The 18433-nt window shown below is 40.8% G+C and overlaps 1 protein-coding gene across 3 annotated transcripts in view; it reads left to right on the top strand.

Annotated features, from left to right (window-relative positions):
• fras1 (Fraser extracellular matrix complex subunit 1) overlaps positions 1-18433 on the top strand; it is a 518960-nt gene that overhangs the window by 293176 nt on the left and 207351 nt on the right. For all 3 annotated transcript variants that reach the window (XM_059988734.1, XM_059988733.1, XM_059988732.1), the window contains 5 exons: positions 7409-7552; positions 10786-10938; positions 11048-11194; positions 12792-12938; positions 16613-16753. In XM_059988734.1, coding sequence (XP_059844717.1) covers positions 7409-7552; positions 10786-10938; positions 11048-11194; positions 12792-12938; positions 16613-16753 — 732 coding nt within the window. The remainder of the gene's footprint in view (positions 1-7408; positions 7553-10785; positions 10939-11047; positions 11195-12791; positions 12939-16612; positions 16754-18433) is intronic.

Genomic DNA, 18433 nt, shown 5'->3' with positions numbered 1-18433 from the left:
TGAATCCGCGATCAAAAAGCACTTTCATTACACCTTTAAACTCAGCACACATCTTCAGAACCTGGGGGGCAAAATCCTCCACAAAACGAATGACCGTACTTTGAAAAGCAAAAGTACCTCTGTGACGTGCCTCCATAATCAAACGGTTTTTCATGAAAGCACAAAATGACCGGCCGTGGACGGGAACCCAGAGTTGCACGAGGAACATACATCCTGTGAGCCCTTTCAAGCTCAGGTGGAGTCGGACAAAATTCTTTCCTGAAAATCTCACAGAGAAAATCAGGAAAACATTCAATGGGAGAGCCCTTTTTGGTGGCCTCTAGCAAACCAAGAATTCGTAGATTGCAACGTTTGCTCCGGTTTTCAAGATCCACCATTTTGGAAAAAAGTTTCCTGTTCTTCTCCTCTAGGTTGGAGCAGAGAGTTTCAAGATATTGAACATGGCGTTTTAAATCTTCAGAAGTTAACTCAATGTGAGATAAATGTTCAGCATGTTCATCCACTCTAGCATTGATCTGATCCAATTTGAAATCCAGCTGGTTTAAAGAAGTTCTAAATTCATTTCTAAAATCCATTAAAATATCTTGTCGATGTTGTTCCAAAACAGCGAGAATGTCGGCCGGCAAAGCCGTAGAAGTTTCCTTTTTCCCGGTTTTAGTATTTTTGGTAGCCATTATAAGATAGATGTGTTCGCAGGCAGGTAAAAGAAAACTAATAAAATACCTAACTAAGGTTTAAGAAGGGAGACATATCGTGCAAAGATAGGAAGAATGACGGAGCAAAAGTTCAGAGCGACTAAACAATCACCATCTTACCGGAAGTCACTTGCTATCAATATTAACACCAAGGATTTACCATTCAAGAGCACTGGTGTTTCCATATCAGTCTGTAATGCAACTAGTCAATATACTCTCCACCAGATCTGTAGAAGATTGTCAATGTTGTAGATGTCATGCTGAATCTTTGCAGACACCTAATGAAGTAGAGTCTTCTGAGGAATTGATGCCACTAAGGAATTTAAAGTTGCCAATTTTCTCCAACTCTGAAGAGGACTGGTTCATGGACATTTGGTTTTCTTCTGAAGTTAACAGCGATCTCCTTGGTTTTTCTGATGTTGAGTTGTGTGGCACCACTGGGTCAAACCTGAATAGGGCATTGGAACAGAGCTTAGTCACACAATCATAAGTGTAAAGTGAGTAGAGCAGGGGGCGTAGCACACATCCTTGTGGTGCACTTGTGCTGATGTGGATGGTGGAGGAGATGTTGTTGCCAATCTGAACTGATTGTGATCTGCAAGTGAGCAAATTGAGGATCCAATTGCACAAAAAGGTATTGAGGCCAAAGTCTTGAAGCTTATTGATTAGTCATGAGGGGATGATAGCATTGAATGCTGAGCTGTCGTCAATAAAGAGCATTCTGGTGTATGGATCTTAACTGTCCAGATGTTCCAGAGTTGAGTGATGAGCCAATGAAATGGCATCTACTGTGGATCTGTTATGCCAGTTGGCAACTTGGAGTAGATCCAAGCTACCTCTCTGGCAGGAGTTAATATGTTTCATCTCTAACCTCTCAAAACACTTCATTGGATGTAAGTGCTACTGGACGATAGTCGTCGAGGCAGGTTACCACGTTCTTAGGCACCGGTATAGTTGAAACCTTCTTGAAACAAGTGGGCACCTCAGACAGCTGAAGTGAGAGGATAAGATCTCAGTGTACATTCCATGCTATTGATCAGTACAGGTAACCCAGACATCCCACCTCTCCCGGAAGTTCCAGGAGTCTCCCGCATATTGATCGCAGCTCCCTGATGCCCACAAATCATATACAATAACCTGGAAATCGATTTTTGTCAGAGTGAGAGAGAGAGAGAGAGAGAGAGAGAGAGAGAGGGAATAGATGGATGGATGAATGAATCCTGATTGGTCTTTCTTTGTGTTAAGTAGATCTATCAGTTTTCTCTGTGGGTGGGCATTACAATTGACACCCCCCTCTCTTTCTCTCTCTCTCTTTCTTTCTTTCATTGTCCATGAGTTCAGTTTAGTGTCCTGCAGTGCCATGGCGGAGTGTTCTAAAAAATAAAATATAAAATGTACTTCACCCTAGACTGCACTAAAGTGTACCCCTGCCTAATAGGGGTCAAAAATAATGTCAGTGTTGCTCGCTGCACTGTTTGCAACAGTGACTTTTCTACTGCCCACGGTGGGTTAACTGACTGTAAAAGACATGTTGAGGTGAGTGTAACAGGTGTCATTTGTTCATTAGCATAGCTAACGTTATCTAAGCTGGCTGGCTAGCTGTTAAGGAGCTACTCTATTGATGTCCTATGTTATGAGGCCAGACTCCCTGTAGACTTGCTTAAAGTTGTAATAGAATAAAAAAAGATTCCATGATAATATAAGCCCCCCCTTACAAGACGAAGTGGTTCTTCAAAGATGCCAGAACATTCTGTGTCAGCTTTCAGAAAATCTTGGAGAAGTTCCCAATGAGAGACCAAATCTCGAAGAATCTGTCACTGGTCAATACAGAGAGCCAAGATGAGGTGAATCCAGAGCAGATTTTGACTTTGGCAGAGAGATTTCCAAATGTGATCAAGGAAGATGCAAGAGAACAGCTCCACTTGGAAGTCCTTGATTACATCTCAACTGACCTTGAAGGACTGGTGCCAAACTACAAAAGTTTGCCAGTGATGAGTTCTGGGGGAAGCTGTCCAAAGTAAAATCTGTGAGCACAGGGCAGTTGAGATTCAAAGAGCTCTGCCGGTTGATGAAGCTGCTTTTGGTGCTGCTAAATTCTAACTGTGATGTAGAAAAGACATTCAGCATGGTGCGTCACATCAAGACAGAATTCAGAAGTCAGCTGCCTCACAAAACACTTGTGAATCTGATGTCTTGCAAAATTAACAAATTCATTGACACAGACTGCTATGTGGTTGAGACTTCTGGCAAAATGTTCAAATCTGCCAAGCAAGCCACATCACAGTACAAGGAAACTTTGCAAAAGAAATAGAAAAGCTTTTTGCATGAGCATTTAGCTATTAGCATTGAGAATGCCAAAAAAAATGTGTGTGTGTGTCTAAATAGTTTTAATATGTGATCAAATAAATTGTTGTGTTCTTTCGTAATCAAATGTCCTGTATACATACACCCTTGGAGGTTGACCAGGGAGGGGGGTGGGATATGGTGTTGCAGGGGGCGGGGTGGTAATGCTACCTCCCTGAAATGAGTTTTTGCAGGGTGGGATGTCTAGGTAACCCATCTGGTCCTGATGCTTTTCGTAGGTTCATCCTCATCTCTTCACATTGTCCTCAGCAATTGAAATCAGAGGGCAGTAGGAGGCTGTGGAAATTCATGTATGTTCCTCTAGATTTTGACAGTCAAAGCGAGCACAGAGGCATTGAGGTCATCTGGAAGTGAAGTCCTGTTGTTACTTATGTTGCCTGATTTTACACACACAGTTCAGTTTAGTGTAAGCCACGTAAGCCCTGCCACAGCTGTCAAGCATCGTTCACTGATTCAAGTTTCATTTGGAAATTGCCTGTGAGATAGCTCTCCAGAGATCGTACTTATAACTCTCGAGGTCGCCAGTCTTGAAAGCCTCTGATCTGGCCCTCAGAAGATTACGGATCTCATGGTTCATCCAGGGCATCTGGTTGGGGAAGACTCTGAATGATTTTGTGAGGACACATTGTTTTTATAAAGTCCATGGCAACACTGGGGTATTCATTCAGATCCACAGATGATTCCTTGAACACAGCACAGTCCACTGACTCAAAGCAACTTTATAATCGCTGCTCTGCCTCCTGCGACCACCTCTTTGTTGTCCTAATATCTGGAGCTTTGCTCTTTAGCCTCGTCCTGTTTGTAGGTGATCCAAGTGATCAGATTTCACGAACAGTGGTCTGGGCTTAGAACGGTAGGCATTCCTTATCTTAGTATAACAGTGGTCATCTCTGTTAGGGCCTCTGGTGCTGCAGGTTTTATGCTGATCATAATTGGGCAGGGATTTCTTCAGACAAGCCTGATTGAAATCCCTGACTCTGATATGAAATATGTCAGGGTGGGCTGTTTGTTGCTTGGTGAAGGCATCTTGCAGTATTTCAAACGCTTGATTATAGTTGGTCATTGTGGTATATAAACTGCCGTCACGATCATGGAGGAGAATTCTCTTGGTGAAAAGAATGGTTGACATTTGATCATATAGGTGTCCGATTTCGGGGGAACTCAAGAACAACAAAATCGCCACATCGGAGCACCGCCGAGAGTTCATCATGAAACATGCACCTCCATGTTTTGCCTTAACCGAATCAGTAGCTTGGTCCCTCCTGCGTATCGAGGAGCCTTCAGGTCTGATTGCAGTGCACTCTGAGTAAACCACGTGTCTGTAAAACCGAACCACAACAATCCCTCATTTCCCTATGATACAATATCCTTGCCCTTTGTTCTCCCACGATTGCACATTTGCCAAAAAGATGCTGAGTAGACAGTGCCCCCCCCCCCGTGTTTCATCCTGGCCAGAGAGCCCCCTTCCCCCCCCCACTTCTAGCCAAGGCAATGAACTTTCAGCTGCTTTAAAGTGCCTTACCTGCTTGCTTGAGAGTGCAGTCCAGCAACTCCTTCAGAAGATCATGAAATCTGTAGTTTATGAAAAAGTACATTGCTTAAAGAGCAATTACAGATTGCAGTGAGAGTAATTCAAAGGAGGAACTGTGTATTTAGATGCCTGTTGCTGGTATAACATTACAATGGAGCCATCTGGCAGGTATTATTTCAGCGTACAGATCTGGAAGTTGAAACTTTGGGAAGATACATTGGCCTACGGGATACACAGCACAGTTTAGCCAGGTAGTGATGGGTTGCTTTATGTGGCCAGCTTGGATAAAGGTTCAAAGGTTCATTTTATTGACAACGTATGCAAGAACAAGACAACTTGGATATTTGTTTTCTCCAGATAGCCAAGAAATATAGAAACACCATGGGAACTGATGAAAGAAAAGACATTAACTCAACCACCCCCCCCCCCCCCCAGCATGAAAAAGAAAAGCAAAACTTGCAGACCCCAAAATCCCCCACCCCCTTCCACACAGAAAAAAAAGCGATAATAGTGCCCAAACCCCCACACCTCCCCTGCAGGCCAAAACTGCAATAATAGCATCAAATACCCCACTCCTCCCCTGCAGAAAAAAACAGCATCAACAACAATTCACCACCCTCCCCCGCAGAAAAAAACAGGGACAATAGCATTGTCCGACCCCCTCACTCACAGAAAAGGCAGTGACTATAACAATCTCCGATCCCCTCACCCGCAGAAAAGAAACATTGACAATAACAATTCCTGATCCCGTCACTCACAGAAAAAAACAGGGACAATAACAATCCCTGACCCCCCTCACTCACAGAAAAAAACAGGGACAATAACAATCCCTGACCCCCCTCACTCACAGAAAAAAACAGGGACACTAACAATCCCTGACCCCCCTCACTCACAGAAAAAAACAGGGACAATAACAATCCCTGACCCCCCTCACTCACAGAAAAAAACAGGGACACTAACAATCCCTGACCCCCCTCACTCACAGAAAAGTACTACTACTATAGAATCTAAACCCAAACCCGGGGGGGGGGGGGGTTTAACAAAAAATTAACAGATCTCCCACTTGCTAATTGGCCACAAGAAGGAAAACACTGAAAAACTGAAGGAAACCAATATAAAGTGCAGTCCAATAGTCACATACTTTTCAGAATATGGGAAATATCAGTCCTGATTTCCCTAGGTGCTTTGGTTGAAGAGGTGTGATCTGACTTGTGTGCAAAATAGGATTCAATACGGCAGACGCTGAAGAACAATTTTCCCTGGGTGGGAATTGAGAGTGCGAGGATAGAATCATAAAAGTAGAGCTGTGTATTTAAGCAAATGGAGAAGCACAGCTCCAGACCCCAGGAATCTGATGCCCTCTTCCACTAAAAGCTGGGTCAAAGCTGAGTTTTGTTGATCTCAGTAGTAAAGAGCTATGAACCAAAGGTGGGTAAAGCAAGTTGGGGACAGAGTAATCATGATTTGACTGAATGGTAGAAGAAGGAAGTTTGGACAGAATAGTCCACTACCGTTCTTCCGAAATTCCAACAGTGTTTGAAGGCATCATGCATTGTTGCAGTTATTCAGATGAGTTAACATTTTGCCCTTCATAATCCAAAATAGAAAGATAAAGTGCTGAAAATACCCATTTAGTTAGGCCGAATCTGTGGAGAGGTGAACATTGAATTGAATTGACTTTATTACTTACATCCTTCATGTACAAGAGGAGTGAAAATCTTTACATTACGTCTCTGTTTAAATGTGCAATTATAGTAATTTATAATAAATATTATGTACAACAGGATAGTCAATATAACATAGAAATACAGTTCCGTCAGCATGAATTATACAGTCTGATGGCCTGGTGGAAGAAGCTGTCCTGGATTCTGTTGGTCCTGGCTTTTATGCTGCAGTACCGTTTCCCGGATGGTAACAGCTGGAACAGTTTAAGGTTAGGGTGACTCAGGCCTCCAATGATCCTTCGAGCCCTTTCTACACACCTGTCTTTGTAAATGTCCTGAATAGTGAGAAATTCACATCTACAGATGCGCTGGACTGTCCACACCACTCTCTGCAAGAGTCCTGCGATTGAGGGAGGTACCGTTCCCATTCCACGCAGTGATGTAGCCAGTCAGGATGCTCTCAATTGTGCCCCTGTAAAAAGTTCTTAGAATTTGGGGGGCCATACAAAACTTCTTCAACCGTCTAAGGTGAAAGAGGCGCTGTTGTGCCTTTTTCACCACATAGCTGGGATGTACAAACCACATGAGATCCTCGATGATGTTTATGCCGAGGAATTTAAAGCTGTTCACCCTCTTGACCCAAGATCCGCTGATGTCTTGGGTTAAAAGTTAAGCTGTAAGTTGATGACCTGATAATGAATGCTTTGTTGCTGGTCTCATTTGGAAAGGGAGGGCAAAATCAATTAGTGTTCCTGCTCATGACAAGTAGTAGATGAGACATGTTGGAATTGAGCGTGGTGAACAAGGCTGAAGCTGGCTATTCTTTTTGGTTGTTGCAGAATTCTTTGCCTGGATGACTTGAAAAATTGCCACATGTTTACATCATTGCCTGAAGTAATGTGTTAGATAACAAGAATGATCCAGTAATGTCCCCATTAGAGTAACTATGAGTAGCATAGAAAAACAATCTCTGAAAATGCACCATGTTGTGCATTTATTCCGTGGCTGGTTGAGTATCGACAATGTCCCTGCTTTAATAGTATGGAAATAAAATTCCTGCTATTTTATGTGTTCAAAATCAAGTTACATTTACCCGGCTCTTTTAATGTAATAACTTATTCAAAGATGCTCATTTTTAGTGTTTTCCCTTCTAGCTTGTCATCCTTCTTGCAAAGAATGTGATGGTCCCTCAGATGCTGACTGTGTGACATGCCACCCTCACGCTACCCAGCTGAATGGATATTGCAGAACTGGCTGCACTGGGGGCCAGTACCTGAACCAAGTTGGATACTGTGTTGGTAAGTGAACACTTTAAATGTACTTTACAAATTGAAAAGCATCCATTATCTTATTACACATTGTGAAGTGTGTCGTACATCCTCCTTCACCTAGATGTGGATCTGTGGCTGAAGCATTAGGTTTTAAGGTTTCGGTGTGATGCTGTCAGTTTCCAAGACATGCTTATTTTTCAGCTGAGAAATGGCCTTTTTGACCTGTAGGTCAGGAATGGAGATGGTTTGATGTGGGATAGAGTTCAGCCATTTATAAGGAGAGTCACAGTAGAGAATAGCATCAAAATTTTTTTTCCAGTGGCTGTGTCCTTGATGAGCTCAGTCCGTGTTGAATCTCTTTGAGGTGAGGCCTTGACTGTTGGGGCTAGAGAAAAAAGAACACTCAAAGCAAACAGCTGAAGCCTGTTCACCGTGTTCTTTAGGTCAGGATTTCCAACTGGATCTCTGCCTTCAGCTAAAAGTGTTTCTTCTCCTGATTAAAGACAGAAGTTCTTGTATATAGGTATATATATGTGTGTATATATATGGTGTGTGTGTGTGTGTGTGTATATGTATATTACTGTCGGCCCTCCTTATCCGCGGATTCCATATGCACGGATTCAACCAACCGTGGGTCGGGAAAACCCGGAAGTTCTCTCTCCAGCACTCATTGTTGAGCATGTACGGACTATTTTTTCTTGTCATTATTCCTAAACAATACAGTATAACAACTATTTACATAGCATTTACATTGTATTAGGTGTTATAAGTAATCTAGAAATGACTTAAAAGTACAGGCAGTCCCTGGGTTATGAATGAGTTCCATTCCTGAGTCCGTCTTTATGTCGGATTTGAAGTCGGAACAGGTACATCCGGTTTTATTTAGCGTCAGTTAGTCAAACATTTTTCTTAGTATATAGTACATATTTTAGCTTTCTATGCATATAAAACACTTAAGAAACATATGTATTTCAATAATTAAACCACTGCGTTGCTTAGTAACAATTGTAGCTTTCTTCGGGGCAGGGCCTTTCACATGCTGCATTAAAATTGTTCCAATCGTTGACTGACTGTAGCCTAACGCTTATCCAATGACCAATGGCTCACCTCTTTCCGTTCGCTTTATTACTTCCACCTTATTTTCAATCGCAAACATGATTATTTTGGTGAACAGAAACACTGCGGATTCAGAGCTGCGCTGCCAGGTCCTAATGTCCACCGCACGGAGACATGTTAAATAAAGTCCGGGGTTCCGCTGGGTCCTAAAGATCTCCGCACAGATAAATGTTAAATAAGGGACTTGAGCGTCCATGAATTTTGGTATCCACAGGGGGTCCCAGAACCAATCCCCCGCGGATAAGGAGGGCCGACTGTATATACCTTATACTACCTTATATTTAAGGTTATTTAGCTCTTGGATCTACTTGTAATTGTCATCAAACCAATCCCAGTTATTCTTTCAGAGAACCAGTTGTTATTTCCCGAGGGCCAGTGAAGGGGGTACTTCATGACAGACTTAGAGCTGTGCATATCTTCTGGCTCCTGCAGGCTCAAAGTTAGCAGGCTGCCTGTGAGGTGCTGTCATAGTAGAGCTATCTTTCCAGGGTATTTGCAAGCTGTGATATTGATCTTCTTACAGCCACATTTCCATTGGTGATGGTGTCCTGAGACTGTGTTGATGGAGATATTAGTGCAGATCAGATGATGTTCAGTTCAGTGGTCATGGTTCAGATGATGCAGACGTCTTTGGCTCCCTTTAACAGATGCTAGGGATTGGACAAGGGTGTTGCCACTGTGTCTTGTTTTTGTTTCTCTTTTGAAGTAGGCTGTTTGGTACGACAAGTCTACGCCTCAAGGAAAGGACTCTGTTGTCTAGAAAACTCTGCATCCATGGAAATAGAAACAGTCTTAACTGTTTGGGTCTGAGATCTTGTGTCCTGATCCTGAAACTTTAATGTTGTTTCTACTCCGACACATGCTCCTTAATGGATTGGATTTAGCATTCTCTACTCTTTCTTCGCCAAATCATGCTTCACCACTTTCCCCATGGTATTCCAGCTGCCCAGGTGGATCAGTTTGTCTCTTTTTCCAGTGTGGAAAGAGAAATCCACCCTGGAATCAACTGAAGCTTTCAGGATTGGAGTGAATATATGGCTGATCGTAGCATGGCCAAGAAGTTACCAATTCAACAGAACTTGTTGCTGGGCTAGCTCATTCTTGATAGTAAGTTGACCTTCATTCTGTGAAGTTAAACTTCCTTTCCAAGATTGTTTCTCTTGAAGAGCATATACCCCTTGTTTATAAACTGGCCATCTCCTGCCCATTGTGTCTCTGTCAGTGCAGCGATGACAATGCCCGAGTTCATTGACTGTGATAGTAGAGTGGTGTTCAGGCCTGTAACTGCTGGCACTGTCCATACAGATCCTGACATTTCTTGTTCTGAAGTGGAAGTTGCGTGTGTGTGGGATGTTACTAAAGTAGGTTAGCTATCACATACCTGTTACCACAGAGACTTAACAGCACAATGTTTTGATCCAATTGCAAAGTGTCTATGAGTAGGCTCTACAGCAGGGTTGGCCAGACCCTACCTCCGACCATACATTCCTGACTTCCGGCTCTAGCGGCACACCTGACCCATATTCCCAATTTTCCAACCACTGCTAATGGTCTGGCCACATTCCTGATTCCTAGCACTGACCCCAATTCTTAAGAACTAAGGATTGACAGCGTTATAGCTATCACCTCTCACTTGCTGCTGCTGGAGAAGGTGTCTGCCTGTGGCAGTCTCTCACTTACTGCTCCCGAGGGAAGGTCCTTGTATTTGACTGATCTCTTGGCAAGGTTTAATCGGCGGATGGTAGATTTGGACTCTATGATTCAGGTTTATGATGTTTTGGTTATGGTCACTTCTTTTGTTCCTACTTTTGGGTAATTTTTGAATCAGGGAAGCATGAAGATAATGAACACTGAGTGGAACTGAACCAAAATATGCCTTTTGATTTTGTGTTTGATATTCTGTGTTTTCGCTCTTTTTTTTGTTTGTGCAATTTTGTTGCATGAAGGGGGGGGGGGGGGGTTTGATGTTTGAAGATTTTCTTTGAACGGTTTGGCTCCAAGGTTCTTCTTTGTTTTGTGACTGTGGGGACGACGAATTTCAGGGTTGTATACTGCATACATACTTCGATAATAAATGTACTTTGAAACTGGAATCCTTACTATTCAGGGTTACCAGGACCAATAGTGTTTTTAATTTGTTTCAGCTTGCCAAGCGGAGTGCCATCGGTGTGTGGCTAACCTTCAAGGTGCAGGCAGTGTCTGCTTGACCTGTGAGGACAACCGCAAGCTGTTGCTCGGAGACCACTGCGTTTCTCATTGCCCTAAGGGGTACTTCATGAGCAGCAGTACTTGCAGAAGTAAGTAATAATAATTATAAATAAGTGCTTAATAGTAAATATTTGTAGGTTCAATGTTTATTGAAATTGGGGAGGTCAATCATTCATGTCTTTCTTATGACAATTTCAGGATGCCACCCGTCATGTAAAGCCTGCAGTAGTGGAGGAGCCTCTGGTTGTACTGACTGTGAAGCAGACCTGGTTCTTGCCCAGAATGGCGTGTGTATGAGTGCCTGCCCCCAAACGTATTACAGTGATAGTGATCGGATTTGCCGGCGTACGTATCTCTGTGACCTTGCCTTCACCTGCTGCTTGCTTGTTGGGACTTGTACCGAGGGGGGTGGTGGAACTTCTAACCTTACACCTCCAGTGAGCTGGTATTGTCAGTACTTGCAAAATGTGAATATGTTGTAACTGTGAATGGTAAAGAAAAAATGAGGAACACGTGCCTTTAGAAGCAATAACAGAGGACCCTCGGTTTAAGAATATGTATTGTAAATGTAGGTAGAAATGACCATATGTGTGGCATAAAGTTGGAGTGTGTTACAAATAAAACAGATTTTCCTTGTGTAATGGGAAGGAAAATCTATTCCATGTATGTTACAAGAAGTCTCAGCTCAGTGAGCACTCAGTGGGTACTTTATTAGATACACTTGCTCATTAATGCAAATAACCAATCAACCAATCACGTGGAAGCAACTCAGTGCATAAAAGTATGCCAACATGGTTAAGAGGTTCAGTTGATCAGACCAAACATCAAAATGGGGAAGAGGAGGGACCTAAGGAACTTCACGAGCCAATCCACGTGATGGATTCACCTGATCAATACACGCATAGTTTGAGGAGATGTGACTAGATAGCAATGAACAGTTGGGATAGTGGGAACATTTTTCTCTTCTTAAGAATGCACTATCCTGTGTTTTCACTGAAAATGTCGACATGAACCAAGGGAAACTCTTCGTTGATTTGCGTAAGATGCTGCCAGTTAGATAGACTGCAGTGAAGATTCCCCCAACAGTTAATAACATAAATATAGAAACAATTTACGGACAAGAGTTTTCTGTTGGCCTTGAGATACCATTAAGTGGTTTGAAATTCTCCGGTGTCAAATTGTCTTTTTAGTGATTGTATTCACAAACTGAAGTGTTTTTCCCATGATAAAGTTGTTGAGAATGTTGCCTCATTAACTTTATAAGGCATTGCTGATGTACTTGATACTGTAAATGATTCAGTGAACAAAAAAGGATCTCATGCTGTGCTGGCAGATGTGGAATTAGTTATGTAACCATATGGATTTCTGAAAACTATTATTTGCTCTATTTGCATTGCCACCAAAGTGTCCTCAAATAATTCTAGTATTGAAGAGTTCTTAAGCACTTTGTTTTATTTCTAGTCTAGTTAATACATTATCAGGCTGTTTTGATCTCAGGTTTGTTGATGTAATAGATTCTTGTCACTTTTGGAGATGGTTTGAAATTCTTGTGATCATTTCAGAATCAGAATCTGGTTTATTATTCCTGACGTATTCAGTTAGATTTGTAGTTTTACAGCAGCAATGCAGTGAATGGCATATAAATTACTATAAGTTACAGAAGTAAATTGGAAAAGACAAATAATGAGATATTGTTCATGGGATCATACTCTTAATTCATTCATTAAATTGATTGCTAGCTCTCCAGTTGTTGTTTCATTTGTTTTAACATTTGTAACCAACAGTGTGGCAAAAGGAAGTTAATAATTAAACAATATGTAGACATTTAGTCCAAACCTTTTGTAACCTGATTCATTTTTATATGAGATGGAATCTATGGTAATATAGTTTGTTTTTTTTAGGGTGAAACATCTCACTGGATTTCCTCCTTTTTACCTTTTAGCCTGCAGTAGTCAATGTTTGACTTGTGAGTCAGATTCAGCCTGTTTGATCTGTAAAGACCCAACTAAAGTTTTACTCTTTGGCGAATGTCAATATAGGAACTGTGCCCAACAGTACTATATAAACTATTCTTCAGGAATTTGTCAAGGTAAGATAATCCATTAAGTCACTTCCTTCAGAGATCTGATTTTCTTTATTTCATTAGTTTTCCCATTTGTTTTAATTCTGAAAATAAATAATTATCAAAAAATGTGGTGGTATGATGTGGATATTTGAAGCATGTACTCAACTTCTTGTTGAATCCTGTGAAAAGCAGACATTCACAGAAGATTCTTCATCTGGAGTTGTGTGATTCACTTATCCGAGTAAAGAAACAGTTGTACCTTTATAAGCATTTTTTAAAAATGTAATTGAATATCAATGTAAAAAGTGAATATTCGACTGAGAGCATTGTTATGCAGAGTGATTGATGTCAGTTTGAATTTCAGGCTCTGTTGCTTTTTCAGAATGATTAAAACTATGTGCAGTAGCATCCATTGTTTGTTAGGTGTGTCCTTGTCATTTCGAGTATGGCTTGCTTATATTATGCAGAGTAGAAACAAATGCAGATTATAGCACGAGGAATGTGTCAAACACTTCCTTAGAAATGTAGGAAAGTGTTGCAAAGAAATTAAATACAGTAGTTGCTAAATCAAATGGCCCTTGGAAATAATTGCTACATTTGGCTTAAGAGTAATGTGACTTGAAGTAGTCTTGAACTAAATTGTTTCTTTTAAAGAAATTAGAGAAAATTAAAACAACAGCAGATTACAATGTTGAAAATTCTGCGAAAGGTCTCAGTGATAAATGAATATTTGAAATCCATATATTTAATTAATTGCCAAATGTTTATGGAGAAATTAGTAATGAGTTTGACTCTATTTGAATTTAATTTTGTTTAACTTTAATGAAAACTTTCACGGCTGAATTTACTCTTGAGTGGTTAAAGGATAATTTCATCAGTGAGTTGTACAGTGATGTAAGTAATTTTATTTTGGGGCTAAGTGTATATTTCATCTTATTATATATGGTGACTTAACTCTGAAAATTACTATCTTTATTTAATATTCAATGTTGTATTATAAATGTTTTGCCTCTGCTGTCTTTGCCATTGATTGCTCTTCTACTTGTTTATTGTAGTAAATCCAGAACTTCAGGTTGGAACTTACACATACTGTACGTACCAACCCACTCCAATATTGACTGTGGAGGAGTAATAATAACAGTGGGCAATCATAGTGCAATATAAAACATATTGTGTAAACCGCAGAGGAAAGAAATTGTGTCTAAACTAAAGTGAATGCATTACAGTTTGGAGTTTAGACTTGTCATTTAATGCAATCACTATGGCCTTCAGCTATGTTGTTACCTGTTACATTATACATTTAAATCAGATTGGGTAATAATGTTTTAAAGCTCTTTGACAACTAAATGTTGCAGATAGCTTGCTCACTTATTTAACTACTTTAGCAAACTATACAATTACATCTTATTTTTATCTAAATCTAAGAAATTGTATCATTATATCAGACTCAAATTGGGCATTTGGGTTGAATGCCCACTGAGGATGGGTGGGCTATTTTGAAAATGTTCTCTTGGCAGTAGTCCCCCCTTCTCCATCCTTTCACTGTGCCCAAGGTTGTATATTGGTAAGGCTGGTTTAATGGTTTCTACCTAAAGTGAAAAAGACTCCAGCTCAGCAAGGATGAGGGTGAGTTTCAGCAGAATATCCCCTATTGTAACTTGACCAATGCAACCATTGCTTTGGGGTGGGAAGGTTGTTGTTACGGACATCATTAACCTTTGTTTTTATTTGGCATTTAATACCACCATTCCGACAATCCTGATTGAGAAGTTGCAGAACCTGGGCCTCAGTACCTCCCTCTGCACTTGGATCCCTGACTTCCTAACCGGAAGACCACAATCTGTGTGGATTGGTGATAACATCTCCTCTTCACTGATGATCAACACTGGTGTACCTCTGCGGTGTGTGCTTAGCCCATTGCTCTACTCTCTATATACACATGACTGTGTGGCTAGGAATAGCTCAAATACCATCTATAAATTTGCTGACGATACAACCATCGTTGGTAGAATCTCGGGTGGTGACGAGATGGCATATAGGAGTGAGACATGCCAACTTGTGGAATGGTACCACAGCAACAACCTGGCACTCCATGTCAGTAAGACAAAAGAGTTGATTGTGGACTTCAGGGAGGGTAAGACGAAGGAACACATACCAATCTTCAGAGGGATCAGAAGTGGAGAGAGTGAGCAGCTTCAAGTTCCTGGGTGTCAAGATCTCTGCGAATCTAACCTGGTCCCAACATATCAATGTAGTTATAAAGAAAGCAAGACAGAGGCTATACTTTATTAGGAGTTTGAAGAGATTTGGCATGTCAACAAATACATTCAAAAACTTCTATAGTTGTACTGTGGAGAGCGTTCTGACAGGCTGCATCACTGTCTGGTATGGAGGGGCTACTGCACAGGACCGAAAGAAGCTGCAGAAGGTTATAAATCTAGTCAGCTCCATCTTGGGTACTAGCCTACAAAGTACACAGGACATCTTCAGGGAGCAGTGTCTGAGAAAGGCAGTGTCCATTATTAAGGACCTCCAGCGCCAGGGCATGTCCTTTTCTCACTGTTACCATCAGGTAGGAGATACACACTCAGCAATTCAGGAGCACCTTCCTCTGTGCCATCCAATTCCTAAATGGACATTGAAGCTTTGAACACTACCTCACATTTTTTTAATATACAGTATTTCTGTTTTTGCATGTTTTTTATAATCTTTTTAATGTACATAATTGATTTACTTGTTTATTTATCATTATTATGTTTTTTATTTATAATTTTTTCTCTCTCTGCTAGATTATGTATTGCATTGAACTACTGCTGCTGTTAACAAATTTCACGTCACGTGCCAGTGATAATAAACCTGATTCTAATTCTATACAGTGTTTTCTTCCGCTGAAATCTCCACCTTTTCATTTTCATCTAAAGTCATTGGGTGATAGTTTATTTTATTTATTTATTAAGATACAGTGTGGAATAGGCCCTTCTGCCCATTCGATCCATGTCACCCAGCAACCCCAGATTTAATCCCAGCCTAATTCAAGGACAATTTACATTGACCAATTAACCTACCGACTGGTACACCAGGGAGAATGTACAAACGCCTTACAGGCAGTGGTGGGATATAGGAATTATGGATAATTTACTTCTGCTTCCATAGCTGCTGTGATCAAGAATGCTTTAAAACACTTCAGATCTTTATGTCTGCATGGCTGGGTATTAGCGCATTTATCCATTGATCTCTCTGACAGCTACAAGCAAATGAATATTTTACCTTCCCATCTGGTCTGCATTGTAGTTACTATCACTGTGCATTTTATACATCAACATACTGTAGTAGGATGTCAGCAGCCTTCATGTCAGTGTACAGTGTGCACTACTGTCCCTGGGTACACTATCTTTAAAATTAGATTTGCTTGAGATATACTGATTTTGGAGCCAATTTTTGATCGTTGTTGAACTATAGCCCTTTTCTTTTGCAAGCATACTGAACAAGGTGAGTCTTCAGAATTGGTTTACTGTACTGACAATGTATATCAAACATATTCCACAGCATTTTAACAATTAAAAAAAACTGTTGCCAGATCTTTGTCTCCAATTCTGATACAAACAGAACAATTTAGCCAGGATGCATATCTGGCTCTGTTAAGAACACACATTATTGTGTTATCTTTAAAGAACTAACAGTGGTTTTTATTTTGGTAGAGTGTGACTGGACCTGCAATGCTTGTAAGGGGCCCCTCAAAACTGACTGCCTACAGTGCATGGATGGCTATATTTTGCAAGAGGGCTCCTGTGTAGAGCAGTGTAAAGTGGGCTTCTACAAAGCAGGAGATGAATGTATACGTGAGTCTTCATTGTTATTTGTACTTTACTGTTATATGCAGCAGGAAAGTGTCAGGTTCCTTACGAAATGTTACTTATTCAACCACTAACAATTATTTTATTGAGCTACCATTGTCGTTGGTAATACTTTGGCCCAGAAATTATATTTTGCAGAGAAACACATGCTGAAGAGGCACCATTGCACCAATACAGTTACCATATCATATAGGGCATAATGACAAAAACCAAGTAGCTGTCCCTAATTTTTGGAGTTGCATGCAAAGTGCAAGCTTAACGGTGGAATATTGCTCTCCAGGTGAGCAATTAAAGCGGCTGTCCATAACGGGAGCCTCGGCTAACTGCGGTGAGGCAGATGCTCTTCGTGTTGGCACAGTTAGTGGATAAACATACTCCACATCAAACAACCCATTCCCCAATGCTCTGATGAAACTATGACAACAGGGATGAGAATAGGAAAGGTGGATAAAGGTAGAAGGCCTTAAACAATAAAGTGCAGACGCAGCTAGTCTGTGAGTCCATGGAGGAAGAATTCATTATTGTCTTCTGTGACAGACTCCCTAAGCATAATGCAGGGAAGCACTGATTTTTTTCCTGGAACACTTGAGCAGGACACCTCCCTACATTAATGCCAACTTTGGAGTTCAAGTTCCGCTCTGTTTCTTAGTCATATAATTGCATTACATGTTGTAGCAGTGAGGTCAAATGTGTATTGCATGAAGTGCCTGTCCTTAGGTGAGTCTGGTATGCAGAATGAGCAATTTTAATGACCATACTGAGCATTGTGCATCAGCAAGTGTTGGAATACAATGAATTCTGGTTAATTGGTCCATCGATTAATCGGGGCAGCCGCCTATTTGGGTCAACCTTTCAAGAACAAAAGCTAATCAATAAATTATTCTTTTCTTTATAAATCTTTTTATTATTATTAGTAATATAGCTAATCAATAAATTAGTTGGGATTCTCTTTGTATATTTGGGACAGGACACTGTTGCCAAACAGTTTCTGACGAGCGTCAGTTGTATGCACTTGTGTGACTATTAGACTCTACACTGTGCCTAGAGTGAACAGTTTTTAAATAGTGTATGTTTCATGTGCTTGTGTTCAAATAACAGTGATTTTTGTCACAGATAGTTGAGAAATAAGCAGTAAGACAATTCAGAATTGTTTTTCCAACTGAAGTTTCAAGCATTCAGGCTTGGAAATGCCAGAAACAGCCAGGAGTGAAAATGAACTGATTTCATAAGTTAGGAACTACCAAGAATTTGAAGGTGTCGACAATCATCTTGAAAGTTACAATAAAAATGAAGATTTGAGGACATAATCATAAAAATCATTGTATGAAGGAAGTCCGCATTTATCCGCACTTGGTGTCTGTGCTGCTTGTGTTCATTTACATTTAGTCAAAAGAACACAATAGTGTACATTGGACAAATTGCTCCATCCATAACTAGTCGGAACTAATACACAGTATTATTTATTTATTGAGCTATAGTGTGGAATAGGCCCTTCTGGCCCTTTGACTCCGCTCAGAAATCTCCCCCCCCCCACAGGAAAATTTACAATTCCCAGTTAACCTACCAACCAGTACTACTTTGGACTGTGGGAGAAAACCTGAGCACCTGGAGGAGACCCACGCAGTCACCGGGAGAACATACAAACTTCTTACCAGCAGCTGCTGG

This window comes from Hypanus sabinus, chromosome 14, assembly GCF_030144855.1.
Source record: "Hypanus sabinus isolate sHypSab1 chromosome 14, sHypSab1.hap1, whole genome shotgun sequence".
Taxonomy (NCBI): Eukaryota; Metazoa; Chordata; class Chondrichthyes; order Myliobatiformes; family Dasyatidae; genus Hypanus; species Hypanus sabinus.
The sequence above is the reverse complement of the archived record's forward strand: the minus strand, read 5'-3'. Positions and strand labels throughout refer to the sequence as shown.